Below are 26,306 nucleotides of genomic sequence, written 5' to 3' on the forward strand. Positions count from 1 at the left end.
AAGTAATGAAACAGCACTGGGAAACCACCAGCAATAATATATTGGTTATATGTGTAACTATTAAATATGTATTTCAGTTACTAGCATTGGTGAGCACAAGAGGTAAACTAATATCTGAATGCTTGCTATGTTGTTCTTCTGAAAAGGAGAACCTAGTGATAGGCATTGACTCCATTGACTTATTTTTGGCACAGTTTGTTTTTCGATTTTGGTTTGGGTTTTTTTGTTTGGTTGGTTTTTTTTTTTTACAGAGCAGTGTTGATTCTCAGCACTTGGGAACAAATTATAAATTTACAGTTTCCTCATTCATAATTTCCAGAACTGCAGAGAGCTTCTGATTCATGCGCTGCAGGTGGGAACTGGAGATGAGGACTCACATAACATGGGAAATGTCATTCCCATCAGACTAAGGGTCTGTTTAGTCCAGTATCCTGCCTCTAAACCACAGCCTGGGGCCCTCTTGCCTCTCTAGGTAGGAAAATGTCTGAGTGTCCCTGGGAGCACAAGCGGCTCCATGTCAGTGACCTAAATTTTGAAACTATGGATGAGAGCCTCTGAAACCTCTCTGAACAGCAGAGTGCTTTGACCGACTGTACCTCGCTGGATCTCTCAGCTGAGCACTTGCCTGGTTTCTCCTTTTGCATCCGTAGCAGTTAGCCCCAAAACAGCCCCTCTCATCCTTTCCCAGGAGAACATGCCTCGCTTGTGTGTTGCCTGTACTCTCCCGTAGACAGCACAGATGGGCTCGTGAGACCGATTTCAAGCGAGCTAACTTGCCCTTTAGAGAAGTTCTCTCTCTGTTGCCTGTAGAAGGGACCTGTAAAAAACTTAGAAATGGAGAGGATGAGTCTGGGCCTTGGACTCTCCATCTCTTGGCCTCTTGGGGTTCCCTGAGGTCCCTGCACAGCAGCCATAAGGAAAAGTAAGTGTATCTCACCACTCTGTAGGAAATTAATGGCACAGAAGCAGATAGCCTGCCTCCTCAAATCATCTGCTATTCTTTTCCTTGAAGAAACATAAATACAGGTGAGAGGAAGACTGCCTGGCGCTTAGGCTACTATATCTACTATGGTAGGTAGATCTGGGCAAAACAGTTGTCATGAGTTTGGAGTCAATAAGGACATTGACCACCAGACCTGTTATATAAAGAAAATTATTTTTGACAATTTCAGGCTTAGCACTTTCAGTAGCCATTCTGATGGTTTATGAGGTTTTGTGTGCAGAAATTCAAAATACAAAGCTGCATCATCTTGATGGTAAAGTGCTAGTGATAAGGTAAGACTTGGGTGTTTACTTTTCTTAGATCAGTCTTCTCAAGTTTTATTCAGCTTTAATCACAGGTGTCTGGCATTTGCATTGGGATATATTAATGGTAGGACTAGTCCAAAAAATCTCAGATGTCCGGCCCTGGAGAAGAAAGCTGGTTCCTGGTTTAGAGCAAAGGCATGCTCTTGAAGAGACTCTACCAGCATTTGATGAGCAGTCTGGGTAAACACACAGTGTTATTGCAAAGTAAGAGTGTTTATGGTAATACTAGTCTGCAGGCTTTGCAATCTAAATTCACTGTGCTAAAATCATGGCCAAGAGAATTGGAGCCACAGCCCTTTTTCACTTTTGTGGTAGAGGTCCTGACAGACCTTTGAACTTAACTACCAGATACTTTTGCTTAAGGTGTTGAAACACCTGAGGTTTTTAAAATCTCACACTAGACCTGAGCCCCCATGGAGCTGTCAGTTTGGTGGGGAAATCAAATCACTACGTTCTGCATTTCAGCAACAGGTTCTTGTTCCTGAGTGAATGCCTTGCAATTTTCTCCGTTCTGCCAGTAGCATCATGTGAGTCTAGTTCCGCGTGGACCACACACTGAAGTATGCGGAGTTCACAACCATGTGTTTGTAGCATACTTTGTCATAAATCTTTGCAAGATTAGACCCTCTGCCTTGGTTCACAGCCTCCTTGAAAATAGTTGCCTGGCTTATGTTATTGCAGGATATTCCTTATGCTTTAAGACTTGGGAGTAAAAAATGGTCTGTATCACTAAAAAATACAACTGGATGGGGCAACACAGATCAAAATGGGAGCTGAAACTAATGACCTAGAATTGTGCTAATTATATGAGATGTGTGACATTTCCTAAGTGTTCAGACCTTTGAGAAGGGTGCAGTTATAGACAGGGGCTATTCCTAATGAGGGATGGTATTGAAAGGTCAGCTGTCAAAAAGAGCCGAGGATGCAGACAGGTCGAGTTCTGTGTTGCTGGTACATTTAACAACCAAGAGGGCTGCCTCTCTCAGGCATCAAGTCTGGGTCACTGTGGCACAGTAAATCTCAAACAAGGGCAGGGTTGCAGTTTGTGCAAGATTAATCTGCCTGTTGAGCAAGTCCTTGTGCTGGTTTTGGCTGGGGTAGAGTTAATTTTCTTCATAGTAGCTAGTATAAGGCTGCATTCTGGATTTGTGCTGAAAACAGTATGGACAATACAGGGATATTTTTGTTAGTGCTGAGCAGTGCTTACACCGAGCCAAGGCCCTTTCTGCTCCTCACCCGCCCCACCAGCGAGGGGCTGGGGGTGCATGAGAAGTCGGGAGGGGACACAGCTGGGACAGCTGCCCCCAGCTGACCAAAGGGATATTCTGTGCCATATGGCGCCATGCCCAGCATATAAACTAGGGGGAAGAAGGAAAGGGGGGACACATTCAAAGTGATGTCATTTGTCCTCTCAAGTAACAGTAACGCATGATGGAGCCTGGCTTTCCTGGAGATGGCTGAACACCCGGCTGCTGATGGGAAGTGTTGAGTAAATTCCTTGTTTTGCTTTGCTCATGTGCATGGCTTTTGCTTTACCAATTAAATGGTCTCTATCTCAATCCAAGAGTTTTCTCACTTTTTAATCTTCCGATTCCCTTTCCCACCCCACCAGTGTCTGGAGGGCAGGGGGGAAGCAAGCGAGTGGCTGCATGATGCTTGGTTGCTGGCTAGGGTAAAACCGTAACAGTCCTAGAAGTAGAAATCAATGCAAATGCAGCAAAGCAAGTGATTTTATTTTGAGCAAAACAACCTGCTATCCTTTGGAATCCCTTTGGAATCACCAACTATCCCAGCTGCACTGACTGAAGTGAGTTCACTTCCAAGTCCTGCTTGGATTACAACCTCAGTGCCAGTCTTCATTTCGCATAGCTTGTTTAACATCTGTTACTGGTTTGAAGGTTTCTGCATGAATGAAATCACAGGAGTCTATTAAAGAGTGACACTGCTATACAGCATCCCAGGTAAACAGTGAACACTGCTGAAAATGAGCACAAACAGTCAATGGATTTCTTAGTGTTTCCTTAAACCTAAGATCCTCACCAGTAAAGGCAGAGAGAGCCTCTACAACACCTAGGATGCCTGTTCACTCAGCAGGCACGGTGATCAGAACCCATGTGTCTGAGATGACCTGGATCACAGTGGAGAACAGAAAACCTACCATCCTAGATACAGCAGAAAAGCTTAATTAAAAAGCTTTAGTTAACCAAAAAGCTTAATTAGTTCATCTTTGCTAATGGTTTGTTTTGACCAAAGTAGCCTACAAAGTGGTCCCATAAGCAGTTCAGCTGGCAGATCCAAAAGGCAGGTAATCCTGACAACCTTTATTGGGCATTTTCACTAAGAGCTGAGGCCAGTGGTCCTTTATCTGGCGCAGCTGTAGCTGGATGAGGCTGCATGCCTGTGATCAAGATAGGCAAGGCAAACCCAAAAGAAAATCCAATCTGTTTCTTCTCCAGCCTCTGAGATCCCAGGTATTTGCCAGCTACTCAAGTCAAAAGGCGTGAGATCAGATATGTACAACTCCCAGTGTTGCACACCTGACCCCAGAAGTAGTTACAAGATGACAGAAAGAAAGGGGGGGGGAGGGAAATTACAAACTTCACTTACTTATTTCTTTACTGAAGCAAAACCCAGAAGGTGTTAGATTGCAAAGTCCTGACAAGAAGTCTCAATGCAATGAAATGCATCAACTTTCTATTTCAGTTAAAACTGCCAGTTTAAAACTTTCCATCTAAAAAGCTCACAGGTTTTAAGAAAAACACCATTAAAAGATGATGGCTGTTCCTCCCCCATTTCCATGTGGTGGGTGAGGCCCCTCTTTCTGGGCATGCCCCGCTTGCCTGCCTTTAAAAGCAAGATCTCCACCACACTGTGGGACCTTTGAATGCGGGGTTTACCAAATGGAGGGCTTCTCTAGCCACGGATTTCCAAAAGAATGGCATCTCCCCTGTTACCAGCCGTGAGTATTTACTATAGGAATACACAAGTAATGTGTTGGGTAGAGGTGCTACTTTTGGTGCTTGCCTAGGATGAGCTGTAGCTTACTAGACCTTCCACGGAGCCTAGGGTGTTATTAGTTCTCCAGGGACTTGAAGCACCTTTGCCTTTTCTTTTGCCTGTGACTTTTGGCCTTGCTCACTCCCTGGGCAGAGGGGACTGCAGCAACGTGGGGTTTTCCTCTGAGCCATGTGCCAGGATGCACAGGTGCTGGGACATTTTTCTTCTGCTTCCCCGGTGCTGACCGGAGGGGTTTTGAGATCCCATCGCTGCTCTGGAGAGCCCCCCCCCCCCCCCGATTTCAAAGTGCCCATCCTGTTCGCCTGCTCTTCTCTCGTTCCCCGCAAAAGCTCAAGCGCGTCCCATCTCCTCAAAACAGACCCACAAGCAGGCGCGGCCGCTGCCCTGCCTGCCCCGTCCCCTGCGGCCACCGGTGCCGCCCGCAGGGCTGGCGGGGCAACCGGGCCGTGCCCCTGCCCTCGCCCGCCCCTGCGCTTAGCGCTTGTGATGCCGCGGCTGCATCCTCCCGCCGTCGCGGCCGCCTCCCCCCGGCCGAGGCGCGGCCGCGGCCCCTGCCCGCCCCGGCGCCCCCGCTCCCCTCCCGGGGGACACCGACACCGCGCCTCGCCCCGCGGCCGGTGCGCGGGTGGCTCCGCCCCGCGGGGAAGCCGGTGCCGGGGCTCCGCGGCTCCCCCGCCGCCTGCTGCGAGCCCGGGACGCGCCGCCGCACGCCGGCAGAATGCGGTATGCGCTGCGTGGGGGCCAGCCTTCACCCGGAATACGGTAACGGGGGGGGTGGGGGAAGCGGCCTCCGAGGCACCGCTCTGGCGGGGCAGATCCTGTCTAGTTGGCATCTCTATGGTCCCGGATGTGGTTTGCGGGGGGGCGGGCGCGCTGTCCCGGCCCTGCCTCTCTATGGTGACTTTCCGGGGGGAAGGGCCTCCGCCGGCGCCGTGCGCCTGCGTGAGCCGGGCCCGCTGCCCCCCCGCCGAGGCCGCTGTCCGACGCGGTGAGCGGCGCCGGCTGCCAGCGCTCGCGGCGCCGCCGGTGCGGAGGAACGCGCGCGCCCCGCCCCCCTCGGCCCCCGCCGCGCCGGGGGGGCCGCGCCCCCGCCCCGCTGTGCCGCTGGCAGCCCCGGGGCTCCGCGGCGGCAAATGGTGGGGCCGGACGATGCCGGAGCTCCGGGCGGCGCAGCTGTGCTTCCCGCGGGCCGGCAGGAGGCGGCGGAGGAGGCGGCGGAGGAGGAGGAGGACGGGGAGCGGGATGGGAACCGGGGCTTGAGCCGGCGGAGCGGCGGGCCGGGGCAGGAACGGCTGCTGCAGCGGTACCTGGCGGCGCTCGGCCCCGTCGCGGCGGCGGGCGGGAAGCGCTGCCCGGAGAAGCCCGCCAACGGGGCCGCCTACGCCGTGGGCCCCCGCGGGAGGATGACCAACGGGGACGTCGGCTTCCTGCTGCTGCCGCCGCCGGAGGAGCCGCCGCCGTCGTCGCCGCCCCCTCGGGCAGGACGGGCCGAGCCGGGCCGGGGTGAGCCGGGGCCGGAGGAAGCGAAACTGCAGAACGGGGGCTGCCTCCCCTGTCCGCCCGGCCCGGGGGGCGGCGGCGGCCCCGGGGGAACCGCCTTGGACGAGCCGCTGAGGAGCTGCCGGCTGCGGGGCGAGGCGGAGCGGCGCGGGGGGGCGGCGGCCGGCAGCCCCTCGCCGCTGCCCCTCGGCCCGGGGGACGACGCCGGCAGCCGGGCGCAGGCCGCCCCCGGCGTGCGGACCTCCCGGGGCCGGGCGGAGCCCGCTGCCCTGCCGGCGGCGCCCCTCGCCTTTACGGACGTGAACCTCAACACCCGCAACACCTACGAGGTGAGCCGCCGCCGCAGCGCCCCGGAGCACCTGCCCCACGGAGGGACGGCGGCCGAGGCCCCGGCGCCGCCACAGGAGCCGGCGGAGAGGGCCCGGCGGGCGGGCATCGCCGGCGCCGGCAGCAGCTTTGCCGAGTTCTTCACCAGGTAAAGGAGCGGGCGGCGGGGCCGGTACCGGCGCCCCGGCAGCGCCCGGCCTCGGGGCGGGTCTGGGGGCTGGCGGGCCGGTTGGCGGCGGGAGGTGCTGGGCTGGCCGGGGGACCGCGGCGGGGTCAGCGGCGCCGTCCTGCTGGCCGGGCGGGGGCCGTGCCTGCCCCGACGGGCTCCTTCGCCACCGAGCAAATGCCGCTGCGGAGGGTGGTGTGCTGCGCGGCGCTCCTGCGGGGGCTACGTGGAGTTCCCACTGGGATTGCTTCCTGCTCCGGGGGAGCGCCGTGGTTCTGCTGAAACTGCTGGCGGAATAAGGTGAAATCTGTTGGTATTGGAAGCTACTTTCGGGTGATTTTGAGAGTCAACATGGGAGTTGCAAAGGCTCGTAAAGCTTTTGCTGCTTGTTGATAGCGTAGGCACAGTTTACTTATTTATTCCGAAGCGTGGCGTGCAGGGTTTCAAAGGACTGGGCTTTGAGCTAGGATTAATTTGGCTTCTGTTGGGTTTCTAGCACAAAATCAAAAATTGTTCAACATCCAGCATCACTCACTCTTTAACATACTACATAGGAGATGTATCTTTACTATAATAGTTTATAGTGTACTCTATATTTCATTACGTTTGGAGAGGGGAGTTTAATTTTCAAACTTCTAATAGTTCTGATTCTCCAAAACCCCGGGGTTATAGTTATTGTTGTGGCAGTCAATCCAATAGCACAGCAGGTCTCTTAGTGTTTTGAGAAAACAGAGTGAGATTAAATCTATTCACTGAAGAATTTATATAGGAGATGTCTGATGTCAAGGCAGGATCCCAAACTGAGAAATAGGCTCCTTCTGCTAACCCTCAGGAAAGGGAGAGGTGGATTCCTGCCTGCGGATAAGGATAGTGGCAGTTGCAGGGTAAGTTTGATGCCTCCACTTTGTTTCAAGGATGGGTTGACAGATGTCTCGCTAGTCCCACTATTAGTGTTCTTCCCTCCCAGGACACCCTGCTCCCCCCCCCCATGTTACCATGTTATGTGGACTGCAGCATATTACTTTTCCTTTGTCTCATTAGTTGAACACTTTGACCAGTAACATTGGTACTTGTTGCTTTTTGCCCCAGAGTGATAGCTTAATGAAATGCTGGAGAATTTTCCTGGTAGAGAAGACTGACCTTGCTGTGCAGTAGAAGTTGTTGTCACAGTATACACTGACGTTTGCTGTTTTCAGTGAAGTCTTGGGTAATACATGGAAAAATTTAATTGCTTCTATCCTGGTAAAAGCTATACTGCTGACACCTCAGTGAAAAAAAAGGATTTGCCAGAGAGACAGTTTTGTAGCCCCTGACTGGCTCAGCTGGCTGTGCCTCTTGTGCATTTGGCCTGGTGAGCATTATTGGCTGTAGAGGCTTTACCTTCGGCTCTGCCTATATGTTCAAAAAGTGCCTTAGTTACAGCTCGTGTCATCTGAGCAGCCAAAATGAGATCCACTAATAAAAGGCCACTTTTACTGATTTTTTTGTTTGTTTTAAAAACTACCCTAGACTTTTCTTCCTAGATAGATTTGTCTGTAGATACGGTAATACTAGAATTTGTAGTCTCCATTGCTTAGAAAAGTGGTAATAAAACTTCCATAATTTTTTGAGTAGTTAGTTCCTGTGTTCTGAACTATTTATGATACTTTAAAAGCTTAGACTTCTCACTTTCTTTAGCTGCTCAGATTCGTTCAAAACTGATAGTTGCTATGGTAAGTGGATTTCTCTCTAGTTCTTAGAGAAATACCTTGGCTCTCAATAATGAGGACTCAAATTGTATAAAAAATATCCTCTGATTAAATGTTGGTAACGACTGTACCTCTTTGAGAAGCTTCTCAGCAGATGGTTGCTTATATTTTTGAATGAGCACAGAGCCATAAGTGACGTTGCTCCCCAAAGTTTAGTTGTACTGAGTAGCCGTGTTCTAGCATACGTACCTGCTAAGAGAGAACAACTCGTGTTTTGTCAGAATTTGTACTGGCTCCCACAGTGTACAAGAAAATGTACTGGAAGTGCTAAACACGGGTAGTTCAGCAGCCTGAAGCATCTTACATAGGATGTTTTGCACTTGTAATGCTCTTTACAAACTGGTCAGAATTTGGTAGCTCCCATTGTTTCGTCTAATAGTCATAATTATATGGAGATTCTTTTAAAAGGTGGACGTTTCTTGCTGTTATTTAAAAAATGAGAGAAGGCGATGGGGAAGTGCCACTGCCTTCAGTGTGAAAGCTTCATTGTTGCAGTTGTCATGACCAAATGGTTTGTCTGACTGGGCAGATACTGGTTAGGAGGCTGCTGTTTCCAGCTGCTTGTTCCCAGCTCTTCAGTTATTAGACTAGCCCCTGTTTTGCAGTTCTTTGAAATCATCAGTCTTAATTGTCTTTGTTTCACTGAACCAGAGGAGAAACTGATGAGGTGAGGTAGGGGAAAAAGCAAGGAGCTATTAACAGCAGCATCTTGCCACAGCTCTATGACAGGAAGAATGGATGCGCCCTCGAGATTGTCAGTAATAATTATTCTAAGATCATGGGGAAGTTTACATCAACGATTAAAGCTTTTTTCTCAGGTAAGTATTAGGTGTAATGTTTGGCCCTGGGATCTTAAGTTGTATTTGTGCCAAATTATTAAGCCTGTCAAATCAATGCTGACAACTTTTAACTTAAAAATAATTGTTTTTGCTGTCTTTTTGTTCTACCTCTTTGTTTCTCTCAGCATGTGAAGTGGGATGCCTCAAGTAAATGAGAGGTATGTGGAGCAGAGTGCCGTGGCAAGGAAAACTGCATGACTATGGTCACTTGTCTCCACTGTGCTACTGTTATGGTCAGAGCATTAAGTGGCTTCTTGAAAGTCACCTGTCACTGCTTCGTACTCTTGTGTATGATTCATAATACAATCCTATATAGGCACTGTTCTTCTGGTTCGTGGTCTTACATAGCAGCTTCTAAGTGCAACACCGTGTTACTTGGTTATTGGGTTGCTTTTGGGTAGCCCCAGTGGATTGCTGTTGGGTACAGGTGGTTCAGTGAGCAGGAATGTTCTGTGGACAGTTGAATTAAAGCCGTGATGATTACCTTGATGGCAGTATTCTTTATCCCTCAAAGCAGCACATACTGAACAGAACAGTAAACCAAGAAGGGCAAGCAGCAGTGAGTATTCCAGAGCTGAGATAAAGCCACAGTGTTTCTGAACTTCTTTTAAAGATGAATTATACTTCATAGTTCTACATGTAGGTACCAGGTATCTTCTCAGCTTGTTCCTTTCTGAATGGTGTATTTAGCAGATAAATTCAGGTATCTGGTAGTTGGCAAAGTTTCTCACTCCTGGATTCAAGGCTTATTGTTGACAACAGCAGCGATACTTATGCTGTAGTAAAGCACCATTTTCCCAAACACTTGTTTTTCATAGTTAATCTAACAAGGTTTCCTGATGAAATTGCGGAGAGCTTAATTCATAACTGACACTTCTCATAGGTCTTTAGGATGTGCTGTGAGCAGTAGGTGTAATGATTGTAAGCATGTATGGTAGTTGGCACACATGCTTATAAAAACCGTCTTTAGTCTCATCCTTCCTCACCCAGAAAGGTTGTGCTTATTGTCCAGAGGTTTTATAAAATCTTCACTTGGGGAGATGATGGAAAGTTGAAGGGAGTCAATATATGTAGGAACAAAGAACTGAGAAAGCACTGAAGCCCACACCTTTTTCCCCCTCTTTGTAAACACAGTTCTGTGGTTCAGTAAGTAAGTAGGTCTTCAAAAGCTGCTAATCTTCTTGTTCCTTTAAATGTCCTTGACAGAGACTGGAGAGTTGCAGAGAAGTTCACTTTCCTGAATATTGTTACTTGTGTACATAGTTAATGTCTCTCGATCTGTAGTTAATATTTGAATTTATTGCTAAGTAGCACTTGCAGCTTTTTGCACTATATAGACGTATACCTAGTCTACAGTTGCATCTTGTGGATGTTTCTCTTTGTATGCAGACCTTTTCTGTTTCATAAATCAGCATGAAACTGCAGGGGATATACTGTGCATCTATGGAGGAGAAATCAGTTTTGTGAAGTTTTGGTCAAAAGTGAGAGTCAAGTGGGAAATGAGCTGCCCTAGTTCCAACAGATCTTTTAAACCTTCTCTTTGTGTAAAGATCAGAGAACATATTGATGGGGGCACTTCACAATGCTTAATTTATATTCCTCTGTTCCCTGTGTCTATATCTTGGTCAGTTCTTGCTGACATACCAAAAGAGCTGTGTATTTGTTTTTGATTTTGGGTTTCCTTTTTGCCCTGTCTGGATTAAAAAAAAATAATAAAAAAATGTACAGAGTGCTTCTAACAGGTCAAGGAAATATACTGACAATATTTTAGAGAGAGAGCTAAGTGAATACAACAAAGCTTTCTCCCCAAAATTGTGAGGGCACTCTTCACCTTTCTGTCTTTATTAGTCTTTTTTATTATTTTTTTTCTTTCTCTAAGCAATCTTGTAACTTAAGTGAATGAGCAGTTACTTTTAATTGATTTGAATTAAAGTTGACTGGAGAAAGTAGGCAAGAGCACCTGGATCCAAATCTGTGGCTAACTTCAAACAGTATTCTATTTCCCCGAGTTAGAGACGTAATTAACTTGATATAACTAGGAAGAAGCGTTCATGTTATCAAAATGAGAAGCTTCTCTGTAGATTCGTCATTCGCTGTTCACTAAGAATGATTCATTTTACGAAGTTGTGACATTGCGACCAGTTTTTGGCTTTTGGTCATATGAATAACTACAATGACAACTTGAGCAAATGTAATCTTCAGAGTAAAGCGGACTGTAGCAAACTTTGAAGATGAATGCGCAGAATTTTATTTTTTTTTTGCTCCCAATTTTTTTAATAACTGTCTACATAGAAAAGTAGCAAGTTAAATCTATACGACTGCAGCCTTGTTTTTAGTAGTGAACCAGTTCCAAGTAGTTCATGAAAGTCCTCAAGGTCAATGACTTGAAAATGCCTGTTTGAGAAGGTTTCACTCCCAGGCCTCATGATGTATAGCTTGTAGAGAGTTTTGTGTTTCTGAAAAACATTAGTAATGGGTATTTCACCATAAGTATGTAAAGTGCTGTGCACCCGTGTTACCATTTTGGTTACGATGTCTGCTGAGTAGCAAACCAAAGCTAAATTTCAGGTGTACAAATGGAAGGAACTGTATGCTCGTTTAGCTCTGGATAGGTGTTGGATTGCTATATTGCTCCAACTTCTGTCTGCAGCCCATCTTTTTTTGTTTGTGTGGTTTTTTTCTCCTCTAAAAAGCTGACTAAATAGATACTACTTCTAAGACCTTAGAGCCATACATATAATCTTCATCGATTTAAACTACCCAAAGTATTATTAGCAATTTCTCTGCCCTTCTTCGTAGACCGTGTAGTATTTCATGTTGGTACATATATTTGTACAGGGAGTCTTTTAAGTCTAATAGGATTTTTCCTGAAGTAAATTCTCCTTAAACTCATGCTGTTAATTCTTTTTGGGGGTTGTGTGTGGTCTTTTTGGAAGCTGAACAGCTGAATCTGTTGTTTAGTGTGCGCTACAAACTGTTGGAGTCATAGCTTGTTTTGCTAAGGAGTGTTCTACAGAGGCATTCACACTTGACCTGAAAGTCTCTTCTCACCCAATTCATTTCACAGAAGGTCTTTTTCATTACTTGTTCTCTTCTGCTTAGTTTGTGTCCCAGAATTTCTTACAGACTCAGTATATTGATAGTAGTGTGACAAAGTGAATGGGACTCCCTTCTGAATAGGCTATGACTAAAAGGAGAATGTTTTACATGGACAACAACAACCAAAGGAGGTAGCTTTAATCACAGCTGGCCTCTAAGAAAATGATAGTTTTATGCTTTTGCTCTCCTGGCTGTTCCATTATTCATTAGGCTATTTTGTCTTGATTGTTTAAGAATAAAAAAGGAGTTTAAGGGTTTTGGTCACGTTTCATTCACATGGATGCAAAAACTTTTATTCCTCTCATCAGTTGCTGGGAACTGCTGAGATGTTTATGATATAAAGCCTATCCTTTTTTATCCCTTATTGGTCTTGTTTGTTGTTCAGCTGGGGAAAGACTAAGTTTGTTAGGCTGGGTGGTAGGCATTGCTTTAAGCTTCTTATCCTGGGGCTGTGCTGTGCTTCTCAGCCTTTTTATTACTGCTTTCTAAGGAAGTGAAGCTTAGGCAGTTACTGCCTGATCTCTCTAATACTGTAGCCTGTTAGCCAGGTTCAGTCAAACTTCTCTGAGACTAAGAGGACTCAAATATAAAAATCTCACAGGTTTTTGAATGAAGGCTGAGCATAAGGAGAGCCTGCAAAAGACAAACTCTGCTGATTTGCCTCTGTGTTTGCAGAAACCAGTCAGCTGTGCAAACCACCTGCAGAGCATATTGCTTCTGACCTGGCCCAGGGGTAGCAGTGTGAGAGGTGGATGGATGTTCTGTGGGTGAACTTATGACTCTAATTAGTAGAAAACTAGTTTTGATGGTCATAGATGATTTTATTGTTCCAGAACTTGAGAGCCAAACACTCAGGCTGGGTTTCTTGAAAATTCCTTTCCTGCTTTCTTACCTGAAAATAGTACCTGTAGCCTATAGGATGAAGCTCTTCTCAGTTTTTCTCCATCCTTTTTCAAGGCACTCCTTTATTAAGAAGGTATCATGTTCAATTTCCATTGTTATATTGGGAACTTTTATTTAACGTGCTCTCAGGTAATTGAAAGAGTCTCTTGATCATGTAGTATAATAAAAGCTGCCTTGTTGGCTCCCCTCACCTAGGACAGTTCTGTTGATCTAAAATTTCCTGAAGGCCAGCTCTAGGGATAGGCAAACTAAGCAATTGCCTAGAAGTAAAGGAGAAAAGACACCAGAGATATTGAGGAGCAACAAAACGTCTGCAGCACTTCTGCCTCTGCTGGAGCCACGGAAAGCCAGGCTTGCGGCTGCCGCCTCTGCCACAGATCTGGTTTGTGCTGAGGAAGATGCAATGGGAGAAGGGTATACTTTACGCATCTTTCTTGTGCTCCAAGAACAGTAGAGTTGTTGATGCTGGCTCCTCTGCTTTCTGTAGCAGGGAAAGCTTGGACCTGACCAGGTCTCAGACCCCTCAAAGCTCAGTCCTGCCTGTATTGCTTTAGTTGCCTAATGCATCCATTAATGTAGGGTCTTGACTGTCTTGCTGTTGGGCAATAATGAAGCTGTTTGTATGCTGGATGCCAGAATGTTTTAAAAAACACAAGCAAACCATGAACTACCAAAGGTGCTCGGGCATCTGGTAGCTGTGAGATGGGAAGCAGTGGAGATTCCAGAGCACAAAGGATTTCTGCTTTGAGTGGCTAAGGGAGCTGAGGTTATTTAGGATGGAGAAAAGGAGACTGAGGGGAGACCTTATTGCTCTCTACAACTACCTAAAAGGAGGCTGCAGTGAGATGGGTGTTTGGCTCTTCTTTTTTCCCAGGTAAAAAGTGATAGGGTGGGAGGAAACAACCTCATGTTGCACCAGGGGAGGTGTAGATTGGATATTAGGAAAAAATTCTTCACTGAAGGAGTTGTCAAGCATTGGAACAGGCTGCCCAGGGAAGTGGCTGAGTCCCCATCCTTTGAGGTATTTAAAAGACATGTAGATGTGGTGCTTAGGGGCATAGTTTAGTGGTGGACTTGGCAGCATTAGGTTTACGGTTGGACTAGATGATCTTCAGGGTCTTTTCCAACCTAAATGATTCTATGATTCTAGCTTGTTGTTGTAAGCTTTGGGTATTTTGCAAGTTCCTTCCTATTCCTCAAATTCTGTAGGCAGCAGAATGGTAGATGGGGAAATTTCTTCCTCACATTGTAAAAAGCCGTGAAGCAAAACTGAAAGGGATCAGGCTTTTAAATATTAATATCAGCTGTCTTAGCAGATCAAAAATGGATTCTTGCATTTTGTAGTATTTCTGTAATTTATCACTGAAGCAGTGACATAGAGTATATTGTGAATTGCTAACTGCAGCAGAAACCTGATACGCTGAGTGACTACAAAAGTAGTATGGTAGTACTTCGTAGTACTGTATTACACAATTGAGTGCTCTACAGGTGTTCTGTCTGGGACCAGAAGGGAAAAACATTAACTCAGGTATAACCAGGCTGATTAGAGTAGTAAGCATCACCATCTCCTGGGACACAGTCTTCTAAAAACTCTGCCATGTATATGAACTTACAGTTCACAGACTTTGTGAGCTGTGTCAAAGGCTGGAAATCTTTCTCACCTTTGGCTTGAAAACATCATATAGGAACACTTGGACTACAGGTATAGTGACTGACCTGATAAAGCTGGTGTGTTTAGTCTTGACTGGAAGTGAGTCACTACCAGAACAGTTTTAGGTAGTTTGCTTCATTAGGTAGTACTTCTGTGAGATAGCTTGGGGAACCGACTGAAGAATTTGCTATTGTCAGGAAACAAAGGGAATGTCTCTTCCCTGCTTCTGGTATTTATTTGATCCTCTGTGAGCTGCTGCAGCTCATTAAGCTGGGGAGTGAAAAAATGTGGATGGTTTTCTGTGGGATTAGTGAGTTGAATTGACATGCAAGGTATGGAGAGTCTCTGAATTGATGCAGCAGAAGGGGGCGCAGGACATTACTGGTGAAAGGAAGGGAACATGGGCTTCTCCTTAGCGAAGCTGAAACAGCTTGGTCATTACGTGTGCCTGTGGGAGGAAGGGGTCTTATTCTTCCAGCACTGTTTTGCTTAGGGTATGTTGCTGGCTAGGTATTCCTGGCCATGCAAGAAATAGCAGAACATCTGGAGTCAACTGGTAGCAATTCTTCATGTCTTGCAGCTGTGACCTAGGATTTTGGTTTAGATTCTGTGGGCAAGTGACATTCAATTGTTATTACCGAAGATTGACCATGGTGTTTGATGTAGTGTCAAAATAGCTGCTGAACTGTCAGACTAAATATGAAGATGATAGAATAGTTTGGCATAGAGCTCCACACTGATTATCTTCCTTCTACTCTTCTTGTATTTGAGCATTGTGAAATTTAACCATGTCTATTACCTTGCATGTGTGTCTGCTTGTTTGCATACACTTTTGAATGCTTGAGCCTGTTCCTAAAGCTAACCTGTGCAGCAGCTCTTTAAGAGTATAATGTAGCCAGTTAAAATACAGTTTACCAGTAAGTGTTCTGTAATACTGCTAAATGCTTTCAACTCAACTTCCCAAGTGTTTGTGTACCTGCAGTAAAGCTGTTTTGCCAGCAGAATTTGTAAATCCATTTTGGAATGGGTATCAACTAGGAGCTGGAGCAATAGGGTTGATCTAATTTAGGCTCTTTGTTGCAGTGCCGTAATAGTTGTGTTCATTTTTGTGTCCTCTCTAAGAGGTGAGAAACTTTCTTCTTCGCTGCCCCTTAACGCTTACCAGCTACTCTTTGGCAGTTCATTAGATTTCAGGTGTGCCTAATAGTAGCTGAGGCTTTAGTTGATCAGTAACATCAACACAAATGTCAGTTTCATTAAAAAAAAAATAAAAAATACTGCAGGCTTGGTCTTCCTGAAGATGCATGTTCTTCTGGTGAGGATTTTTTGGTTTCCTTATTTTAATTTTTTGAGAGAAGAGGGGGAAACCAAAAACTTGCTTGTATAGCACTTAAGACTGTAATTCTAGAGCATTACAGATGCAAACATTGAAGCTCCTTTGGAGAAGGTAGTTTGGGATATTCTTTGGATTGTCTTGGTGTGGAGAGAAAGAAAAGACCTTTGTACTGCTAAAAGGTGCTAAAACTAGAAACATCCTGTAATAGATCAGTGTTTGGCGGTAACAAAATCTAAAAGAGAAGCTGGCGTCTAGCTTCTTGTAGTAAGGTGGTGAAAGATGGGAACTGTAAAATGAGTTTGGTCATCTCCCCTCCAATATAGGGCAGAGCTTGGAAACTTGTGCTCAGAGCAACCTATAAATGTCAGCCCCTTTTGATTCAATGTGATAGTCTAAGTTACTGAAACTAAAAATGTAGAATGTGTAACAAATTCTAAATTTATTAGTGTTTCATTCTAAATCTTCATGTTAAGAATTTTAAACTAAACCTAAAAACACTTGGATATTGAGTTACAAATCTAAGGTTGAAATGTGAGAGTAAAGAATGAGTTGAAAAGTATATTTTTCAAGTAGGAGGTATTTGCTCTTAGTATTTTTATGTTCATGTCACTTTTCCAGCCATACCTAAGAATGTGAGAAAATACAAGCATGTGGAAGTGAGCAAATAGCTCCTGGACAGTGTCATATAATTCGAATCTAAAATACGGGGGAGCAATGACAATTTACCCATTGGTCTAAGTAATAGTTTACTGTGTGCACTTTGAACATACGTTATAACTTTTGGACACTTTTTTTATCAATTCCTACAAATTATGAACTGTGTATAAACAGTTTAAAGTGTAAAAATAGAATCCTACTTTTGTTGCCCTGCAATCTTTGTAAGTGGCTAGCCAAAAAGGTTTTATTTCCTTTTAATGATTCATTATTTATGCTTAGAGTTGAGTTACATTTGTTTCTGTATGTAAATTATTGAAAAGTCTTGTTTAAAGCAGAGGAGCTAGTTGTGTATAATGAAGCAATGGGTTTTTTTTTTTCTGCTTTTATTTCCAAATTGTTGCACATAAGACCTTAACAGAACAGACAAGAGTATGAAGAAAAATTATGTTGTGTTCTTAAGCAGCTTTTGCATTTTACATGTGGTAAAAACACACCGGTGTGAATGTAACAGTTCTTACATGCTCTGTTATAGTCGTGAAGGAATATGGAATTGCAGACTTGAAGGGGTCCTTAGAATTTTTGCAGACTTCTGAAAGTATGGTTTTAAGTCAAAATGATTCATTTTAATGCTATACCAGGAAATACGCATCTGTAACAATTCCTGGGACATACCTCTTCTAACTCGTCACTGATACAGCTCTCTGGATAAAGATTGTTAGGTACGTAAGTAGTTTCCTTATCAGTTTGTCTTTTCAGCTAATTAAAATTTCAACAAATTTCAAACATAGGCCTATTTGGTAGGCCTAGGAAACTTATTTAAAAATTGGCATAGGGATAGAGTAAGAACAGACTGTGTGCATAAGCAGAACTCTAGTCTGTGTGGAGATGCAAAATCAGATATATTGCGATACATGTACAGTTTTTAATGAGTTTTGTTACTTTATATTCCTTTTACAAATTCAGAGGTTTTATTGGAGTCAGTGGATTTTTAAAGTGCCTTAGTTATTGCAGAGAAGTACAACTTCCAGGGTTTTTAACTGCATTTTTTGTAACTATTTAAAACAAACAGAAAGCCCAGACTAGTTTTTGTACAACTCTCTGCTCATTTGTAGCATTAATTCCATGCTGGATTCCACCTCTAAGCCTTTGTGATTCTGGTAGGAAAAGTTATATACAATAGAATGAGGATGCTCTTGGTGTGATGCCGGTTCCTTCCTGTTTTGTGTCTTGCTTCCCTGGATTTAACAGGAGAGAGTTAGTTGTCTTATGCAGTGTCTAATAACAGGTACTAGATGCTTAATAAAAAGGAAAATATAGTCAACCTTCTCTTCTTGTAATTTCTAGTGGCTTTCAGATATTGTTTTCTCAGTGCTTCCTTGTTATCTTAGATCTTGGAAGGTGGATGCAATGAGAAGAGATGATTGTTGATTGAAAATTACATTAAACCAGATCGTTGTGCATAAAGTAAAAGTCAGAAAAATCTTTTAACAGTAATTTGTTTTTCAAAAAAACCCACAACACACGTCATTTTTAGTACTCCAATATAACTTAAGAGGTCACTTGTTGGAACTGCTTTATTTGTAGATCAGTAAGTAAACACTTGAGCAAGGTCAAAGTTACCTTGCAAGGTAAGTAAATTAGAGAATAGTAGCCTGGCTTTCAGCATCAAGATTTAAACACAGTGTTCATTTCTATGATAAACCTGAATCCTGAATATTTTATTTGGAAAAAATTGTTTCTTCGGTGCCATGCTTCACATTTTGCAAGGATTGCTTTCCAGGGATGCCCACAGTTGTTTTTGTTGTCTAACATGATGCAGCACTAGACGTATTTGTAAATTGAAGTGAACTGTAAGGAAGCATGCTTGGTTGCTCAGGTGTAACAGTAATGATGATTAAGTGTTTTATGGTCTCTCCTGACACCACATCCTTGTCTCAGTAGTTGGTATCACTTGGTTTTTGTCACTTCTTGAATTGCAGGGTTAACAAATTGGAGAAAGGTAGGCTCATTTTAAATATGCTTCATACTGATACTCATCCTAAATGGCTCAGGTGTAAGACCCAACCTTCTTCTGTACCCGAAACTTGTATATAGATAACTAAAAGCAGCAGAACAGGGGAAGCTTGAGCCTAAAGGTGGAGTTCTAATGATTTGATTCTTTTAACACCTAATAAGAAGTAGAATGATGCTGCAACCTTTCCTTCAATGCGGAGGCGGCAGATCCCTGTTGCTTTGGCTAAATAATTATCTTTGAGTTTGCTATGCCTTTTAAAAATCTGATTGAAAATGCATTACTAGACTCATTGGCTGAACGGTTAGGGTGCCTTTCTAGGCAATTACATTAAAAGTACCTCAACAATGGCGAGTAAGTTACACACACCAGGACTGCATTTCAGCTTGCCATCTTGCAACTTAGTTGCAGTTCACAGATCTCTAAACTACTGTTTTCTTTTTCCTTTGTAGTTCTAGAACAAATCGTGCTCCTGCTTCTCTACCAGGTTAGAGTAGCTGAACTACCAAAGGACTTCCTTTAGTCCTGTAGCATTCCAGACTGGGGCTGGCACTTTGCAAGTGTTATTGAATGTATGATTTGAAGGCTACAGGTTAGTTTTATAGAGGGAGTGGAGAGATGAGTCAGGACCTATATCTGGTTTTAAAGCTGGAGGACTAAAGGCAGATACAGGCTTGTGAACATTGTTTCCAAGTGTTATTGTTAAGAATGCTGGACTCAAGTGGGAATTTTAGGGAAAAATGGGAAGTAAATGAAGTTGGTTGCTTCCAATAATGCAGTGCCAGATCTCAACAACATCAGAGCTCTGAATCATTAGAGGTGATTCTTCTGGCAGGCTCTGTTGAGGCTCAAAGTTAAAGATTTCAAACCTAAGGATGTGCCTTTGGAGTGGGAAGGAAAGCAACTTCAGGTTTTATTGGGATGCACAGAGCAGCAAAATACTTATAGCCTGTTGTTAGTGGCACACAGTGGAGTTGTATAAAGAGAAGATCCATATGTGTTCTCTTTGAAAGAGGTAGCAAAATGGCATCTAGCTTGAAACTAGATTGGAGTTTGATGTTTTAGGTCAAACAGAAGACTATTGCAAGGCTACTTGGTCTTGTGGAGAGGTGAATCCATTGTACCTAGAGGCAGAGTGCTGGAGTTTTATCTAGCCTGGTGCCTTTCGTCCCAGCTGATGTTCACGGTTGCTGCTATTCAAAGCACTTCAGCTTTCTTTGAGTAGCTGTTGTGCAAATATGGCAGCCCAGTTTCTAGTCTGGCATTGGATGAAATTTAAGATCAAGCTTGAAGTAATAGTCTCTGGTATTTTCCGGTAACTTCCTTTAAAACTTGGAAATATGTCATGCTCTTGGGCTGGCATATAGCTAGCTCGAAAAGCTGAAAAAAGTTTTGTGTTCATGTTTTTTGGAGGGGAAGCCAAACCCCCAAGGGAAACAAACAAACAAACAAAATCCCATTAAAATATAAAGTTCCTCATATCCCCTTCTGAGACTCAGTGGTAACTGCTTTTAGACTTCACTGATTTATCTTAAATAGCAGCAAAGGAGTGATTTCAAAAGCAAAAGCAGAGTGAAAAGAAGCAATTTTATTACTAGAACATCACATTAATGACACCAGTGGAAATGGTTAACATCGTTGAGTTACTGTACTCTCAGTATGATGAAACTCCTGCAGGATGCTGTGGGCACAGGCAGGAATAGTTGAAGCAGTATTGTTAAATAAGCGTTGCCACTCATAGGTGTTACTACTACTGTTGTAGTTTTGTGATCAGAGCCTGTAAGTTTTGGTATAGTGTAATCCAAACCATGTTAGGAATAGAAGTCTTGGTATGTGCCAGTAATTGTTTCTTATTCTGTGGCACTTCAGTTACTTTTCAAACTTTTCATTGCACCTACTAAAACATTTTTGAGTGTCGTTTGAGAGTGTTAATATGTGTTCCATTGTGGGTATATAAAACTAGCAGGGAAAAAAACCTTGCAACTTTTCCACTAGGCTTTTGTAAACTAGAGCTTAATTCAATGAATTGATTTAATATTTCAATCCCACAGGTTCTTTCAACAGAAAGCATTATTCAGTTGTAAAGTGTAGGCTTCTTTTTAAGGAATTTTGAGGTTTTCAAATGGATTTTGAGATTCTATACCAAAATGCTACTGACTTTTAAGTCCATCTCAATGGATGACTTCCTGGGATCAGTGGAACTCATGAATATTCTAAGCAGCAACCAATATGTCAAATCTAGTACACTTCCTGCAAGTCAGTGAATGCAACTTGTAAGCATTCACAGATGCTGTTCCTTAACAGGGCTTTTGTAAGGTTTTACTGTTGTCAACAACACATCAGATGTGATACGTTGTTTTGGCAGCTAACAGTATTATATGTGTCCTTCCATCTTCAGCAAAGCTTATTTGTAAACCTCCCATTAATTTCTCTTGGATTAGGATTCCTAGGTGAGGTTTATTCTGACATGATACAAAGTTTGACCAGGTTTTTTTTCTTTCTTCAGTAACAGACTTCAATGAATATCTAATCAATAAAAGTAAAATTGTGTATTTTCACTTGTGGCATTCATAAAAAGTGAAACAAGCCTTTGCTTAATTCAGTACACCGAAGAATATTAAAGAAACCCCTGAGATTCATTATGGTGGGGACTGTGTTCTGAAAGGTTTGTTTTAATGTTATATTTGTTTAAAGAATTTGAAAACCCAGATCTCATAAGAGCGATGAGCATGCCTAAATCTTTTGTACAGAAATATTTATTAAAGCCTTCTGTGTGTTTACAAGCTTTCCTTTTTAAATCTACCAGCTTCCTGGTTAATCATAAAACAGCTTTGATGCAGTGACAGATTGCCATTGATGTTTAAAGCATACATCTTTCAGCTTCCACAAGTGCTAGAAGCAGTGGAGCTGAACTCCCAGGTGATCATGGTGGCATTCCGTAGTGTGTGCAGAGACCAGGTGGTTATTGCTATCCATGAAATCAGGATGCATGAGTTCTTTTGCATTTCAAGACTGGTACTCCAGAATGTATCTTCCTGCATACCTGCTTTTGGGGAAGTAAATCTCCATTTAAGCTGAAATACAGCTGCTGCAGTAGTTGCGGATTTAAGGCAAGGCTGTAGTGTAGAATTTAGTGACGTTGTCTTTAGGATACTTTGTCTGGTTTTCTTGATGGGTCTTTGAACACTTCTTCCTCCCTCCTGAAGGCAACGTAAAACACTGTAAAACATGTCCTGTACTTGTGAAATGAGCCTTTGCTGTTTACTAAGCACACTTTTTGTATTTTTTTTTTTTCTTTATGGATGGACCTGTTCATTTCACTAATGGTATGCAGTTCTGGGACCGACTAGAGAACAAAAGAGACTGTCAGATGTTGGTACATGGCTTGGCATTTTCATCAGTCCTTCCTTCCAGGTCATGTGTCAAAAACCACTAGTTTGGTGTTGTGGATACTTAGTTTGCTTCCACAGGGCTGGAATAAGATATTGCAAATTTCACTGGTGGGAACAGTTGTGGGATGTGTGGATCAGAACCAATGCTTACTAGTACACCTTGTATTAATTAAGTGCTATTAATAGCAACAGCTTGATTCTATTAATAGCAGGTAAATATTCATACAGTGAAAGCAATTATTCCCAAACGTGCTTACTCACTTACTGGGTTGGAAGAACAGCTGGGAGACCTCCACAGAAGTAGCAGGGTGTACTGATGCACTGAGAGCTTCTGTGTGAGTGTTCAAAAAAATCTCTTAGGGTGCTGTCTTTCATCAGGTGTATATGTAATTCCATACCCCCTGCCTGCCTATAGCAGCTGCTGCTTTCTTGAATGCAGTCTTTTTCCTCTTCTTTAGCAAGCTGTTGTTGATGGTAGTGTGTGCTGGTGGCCTTGGACAGAGCAAGGAGAGTCTTGGTGTTCTGAGTTTCTAGGTTCTCCTGGATTCCACAGGACTGTTAGTCTTGAGCTTACTAGTTCTTGGGAGATTTCCACATTTTTTCAGCATCTACTTCTTCTCCCCAGCTTGCTGGTTTTTGGTGGCTAGAGCTTCAACTACACACAAGTATCTGTAGAGTCCATTCACATAAACTTGCACAGAAGGGGGTTTTGTGACAGGCATTTGCTTGTTTCCCAAAGAACAAAACCATTCTGGGAACTGAAAAGATAGTTTGTATTTGAAAGCTATACAACGTCTTAGAAATGCTAACAGTTCCTAATTGTAAAACTATGCTGCCTGGTCAGAAACCCTGGCAGCACTGGGATGTAAGAGCAACTGTGCAGTTTTCAGACAGACTGTGGTTGTTGTATCACGCTGCTTCTATCTGGGCCAAGCCAAGAGACTTTTCTGTGCACAGACATGACTGTGTTCAATTTGATAAGGAAATGTATTTAAAAATACAGCAAATACTTTAAGTGAAGAATATACTTTCCAGAGGAAGAGTGTGAACATACGCGGTTAGCTGGTCAGCACTACACAAAACCATCTCCCAATAAAGGTGGCCCCTCTTCTGTTCACCAGAGGTCAACTTATAAGCATCCTGAAAAATAACTTTACAGACTACTGAACTTTTAATCCCTCTCAGTTATTCATAAGTTTTTGGAAAGTGGTTTTCCAACATTCAGAATAAATACACTTTAATTTTCAAAGCACTTGTACTTAGCATGCTCTGTGGGAGCTTGTGGTCGGAATCAAATATAGTACAGCCTTGTATCTAGATAAATGGTTGCTAATATGTTCTTGTGTTGGTTGGCTTTCTAAGAAGTGATAGCGCAATGCAGTCATCTGCCTATTTGAGTGTAATTGCTTTAGGCACTGGCAAAGGTTATCTGCTAAACTGAAGCTTCTGTGCATGTTCCCTGATTTTCTAGCCCATGTTATGAAAGTTGAAGGTGTGAAGATTGCAGAAAATGTTAGCAGAAATAATGGTTCACCATTTGTTTTCAAATCTATAAGTTACACAGTGATTTCCAGCTGCTTTCTTTTCAGTCTTCAAATAGCTCTGTAAGATACACTGAAACAAACCCCAAGCAAAAGTCCAGAGCTGTTGCATGCTGTGAACTTACATTTAAGGAAGTGTCCGTTATTATTAAAAGAGCTCTGATATTGCATAAAGTATCTTTGAATTCAGAGGTAAAACTGAGTGTTAAACACAAATATTGGCATCAAAGCACCTGTAATGAAAGCTGCTCCACTTTGAGTTAGTTATTTTAAAGTATAATAGAAAGCTAAGGAGGTAGCACACTATGCGTTTGCTGAGTAGTAAATCTCTAGAGTGGTGAACTTGTTTTAAAGAAATGTAAGTGTGTACAAATATCATTTGTTTATATGCTTCTAATAAACAAAAAGAAAATCCTTCTCTCTTTTCAGAAACTTTTTCACTAAAAGGACGAAGGAACTCAAGCCTGCTGTCCAAAGCGCTCCTGGTTGGAAGTTGTTCGGAAAAGTCCCACCAAGGGAAAACCTTCCAAAAGATTCCAAAATTATTCAGCAGGTAAGTAAACTTCACACAACTCTAGGTACAAAACCTGTAAAAAAAAATAGTAATTAAATATTGCAGTTCTGTGCTGTTATCTCCACGTTGTTACTATACAACCAGGGCGTGCTCTGGGAAGGCTCATTTGGGGCTTTGTCTGAACAATAGTAGTTACTGAGGAGTTTGAGTTTTATGATTATCTAGTGCATTCTTCAGTACATCTCAGTGATTATAAAAAGGTGATACATGTTCTCAAAAAAGTGTTTAAGCTGTTTTGGTCAAAAACATCAGAATGTTATTAATTTCCTATAAAACCTTGCCTTATTTAACATGCTATGCTACGATATTTTAATGGTAAAGTGATTGTGAAATAGTTTAAGCTTCCTTTATGAAGTTCAGTTTTGAGTTACTTTTGCCTGTTCTGTGAAGTAAAACCACAGTCATACTTGTATATTCAGTTTTTCAAGATAAATATTAGTCTAGCTAAATTTATCTTCTCAATGTGTTCTTGGATATTCTAGTGTAATGAAACTGATTCCCACCCCCCGACTCATCTTTCCATACTCCTCCTTGCCTGGAAGGCTTACTATCTGGGTAACTTGTGACAAATTGTTTAGAATTCTGAAACAAGTAATCTTGTTTCATTTATACTTTCACTCTCACTCAAGATATTTTTGTTTCAAAATAGTAGTGTAAGTTGAACTAGTTCTGGAGTTACTGGGGTACGACAGACAGGTAACTCTGATTTCCTTTCTCTGATACAAAGTTGCACTTTCATATACTTGTGCTTGTGCAGGCTGTCTTTAATTTGATAAGTAATAATAAAATGGCATAGTCTTTAAAGATGATCATTTAGTGATGTAGATGTGATTCTGAAGTTTAAAGATTTGTTGATATAAGAAATCTGAATGTCCTTTGTGTTGCTAAAAACAGTAACTTGAATCTCTTGAGAGCTGCTGTCTCTGTCTCCTTCCTTAAATTCCCTGTAAGCTGATGTGTTTGGCAGGTGCAAATGGCTGTGAATGAAGCAGTGTTCAGCCATCTTCTAGAAGGACCTTCGTGGTGAAGAGGGCCTTTTGGGAGCAACTAAAGTGAAAAACAAGAGGTTCCTTTTGAAGGACTTCAATGTAATGGGACTTGTCACACAATAAAATGTTGTAGGAAAATGATGAGATTACAGAAAGTGCAGTCTTGGGGGTTGGACTAGATGACTTTTAGAGTTCTGTTCCAACCCAAACCATTCTATGATTTACTGTAAGTGAACTGAATGCTTTTTCAACATTTTTCCTATACAGTTTTCCTTATTTAAATGGTTTCCCTTTTTGGGTGGGAGAGGGCAAGTGTTCTTAGTTTGCTTGCAGATGAATGCTCTTGGCCTTGCACTATGAAAATACTGTGGTAAACATCCAGATGTCTCTTCCATCCTGAGAAATGGAGAGTATGCACAATGCTACTAGTCATCTGCTTCCCATTTTCTAGTAATGATGTTTGTTCTGCAGACCAAGTCATAATCTGCAGAAAGAGTCGTATTTTTTTTATCCTGTTTCAGTCAGTGACCGTTCTGCTTTTAAACTGTAGCGTTCCTATTTTTTTTAACTTCTCCAAAGTGGCAGAAAAGCAAATATACTAAAATAATATTTTATGTCTTTAAACATAATTGAGTTGGTCCTAGCTATTTTGTTATAATAGTTGCCGGATTAGAGTCAATATTGGATTTATATAATCTTGAGTAATGCGTAGCTAATATTTTCAGCTTTTAATTTATTTTTTAGCTTTTAATTTAGCTAAAGCATGCATGAGCTAAGAAACACAGTTAGCAAAGGGGGATCCAGATTGATGGTATACTCTGCACAAAGTTAAATACCTGAGAAAATTTGATTCTTAAATTGAGAGGTGATCCTGATGTGTCTGCATTTAACACATCAGATGTCTTGCATATGTGTTTAAAACTTACAATACAGCTCCTTGTGCATATGCCTCTGAAGAAAAGCCAATTGTTTCTTTCTCAAAACTGTTCAAATTTGCTAAGCTGCTGATGGGTTAGAATGAATATAGACACACTTGGTTATTGAAAATTAGGGGAAAATAGTATATTCACTCTTGTATGGCTGACTGAAGTCCCCAGATTAAATTCCTCACTTTGCAGGAGAGGTGAGTGAAAAGAATATGAGGCTGTTAAGAAGTTGCTGGAAATAAGATTAAAGCTTAATATGTTCTGTTAACCTGGCAGAATACTTTATATCCTACATGGAATGTCTCTACAGACTTCTACTTT

The 26,306-nt window shown here is 42.8% G+C and overlaps 1 protein-coding gene across 3 annotated transcripts in view; it reads left to right on the forward strand.

Annotated features, from left to right (window-relative positions):
* The first annotated feature begins 5,263 nt into the window (after positions 1-5,263).
* The window catches only part of TBC1D12 (TBC1 domain family member 12), a 45,134-nt gene continuing 24,091 nt past the window's right edge, over positions 5,264-26,306 (forward strand). For 2 of the 3 annotated variants that reach the window (XM_055812677.1, XM_055812684.1), the window contains exons 1-2: positions 5,265-6,301; positions 23,926-24,049. In XM_055812677.1, the coding sequence (XP_055668652.1) occupies positions 5,460-6,301; positions 23,926-24,049 (966 nt within the window). In that variant the 5' untranslated portion in view covers positions 5,265-5,459. Of the gene's footprint in view, positions 6,302-23,925; positions 24,050-26,306 lie in introns of all 3 variants that reach the window. The other variant, XM_055812687.1, reaches the window with a different exon arrangement.

Source organism: Falco peregrinus, chromosome 1, assembly GCF_023634155.1.
Source record: "Falco peregrinus isolate bFalPer1 chromosome 1, bFalPer1.pri, whole genome shotgun sequence".
Classification (NCBI taxonomy): Eukaryota; Metazoa; Chordata; class Aves; order Falconiformes; family Falconidae; genus Falco; species Falco peregrinus.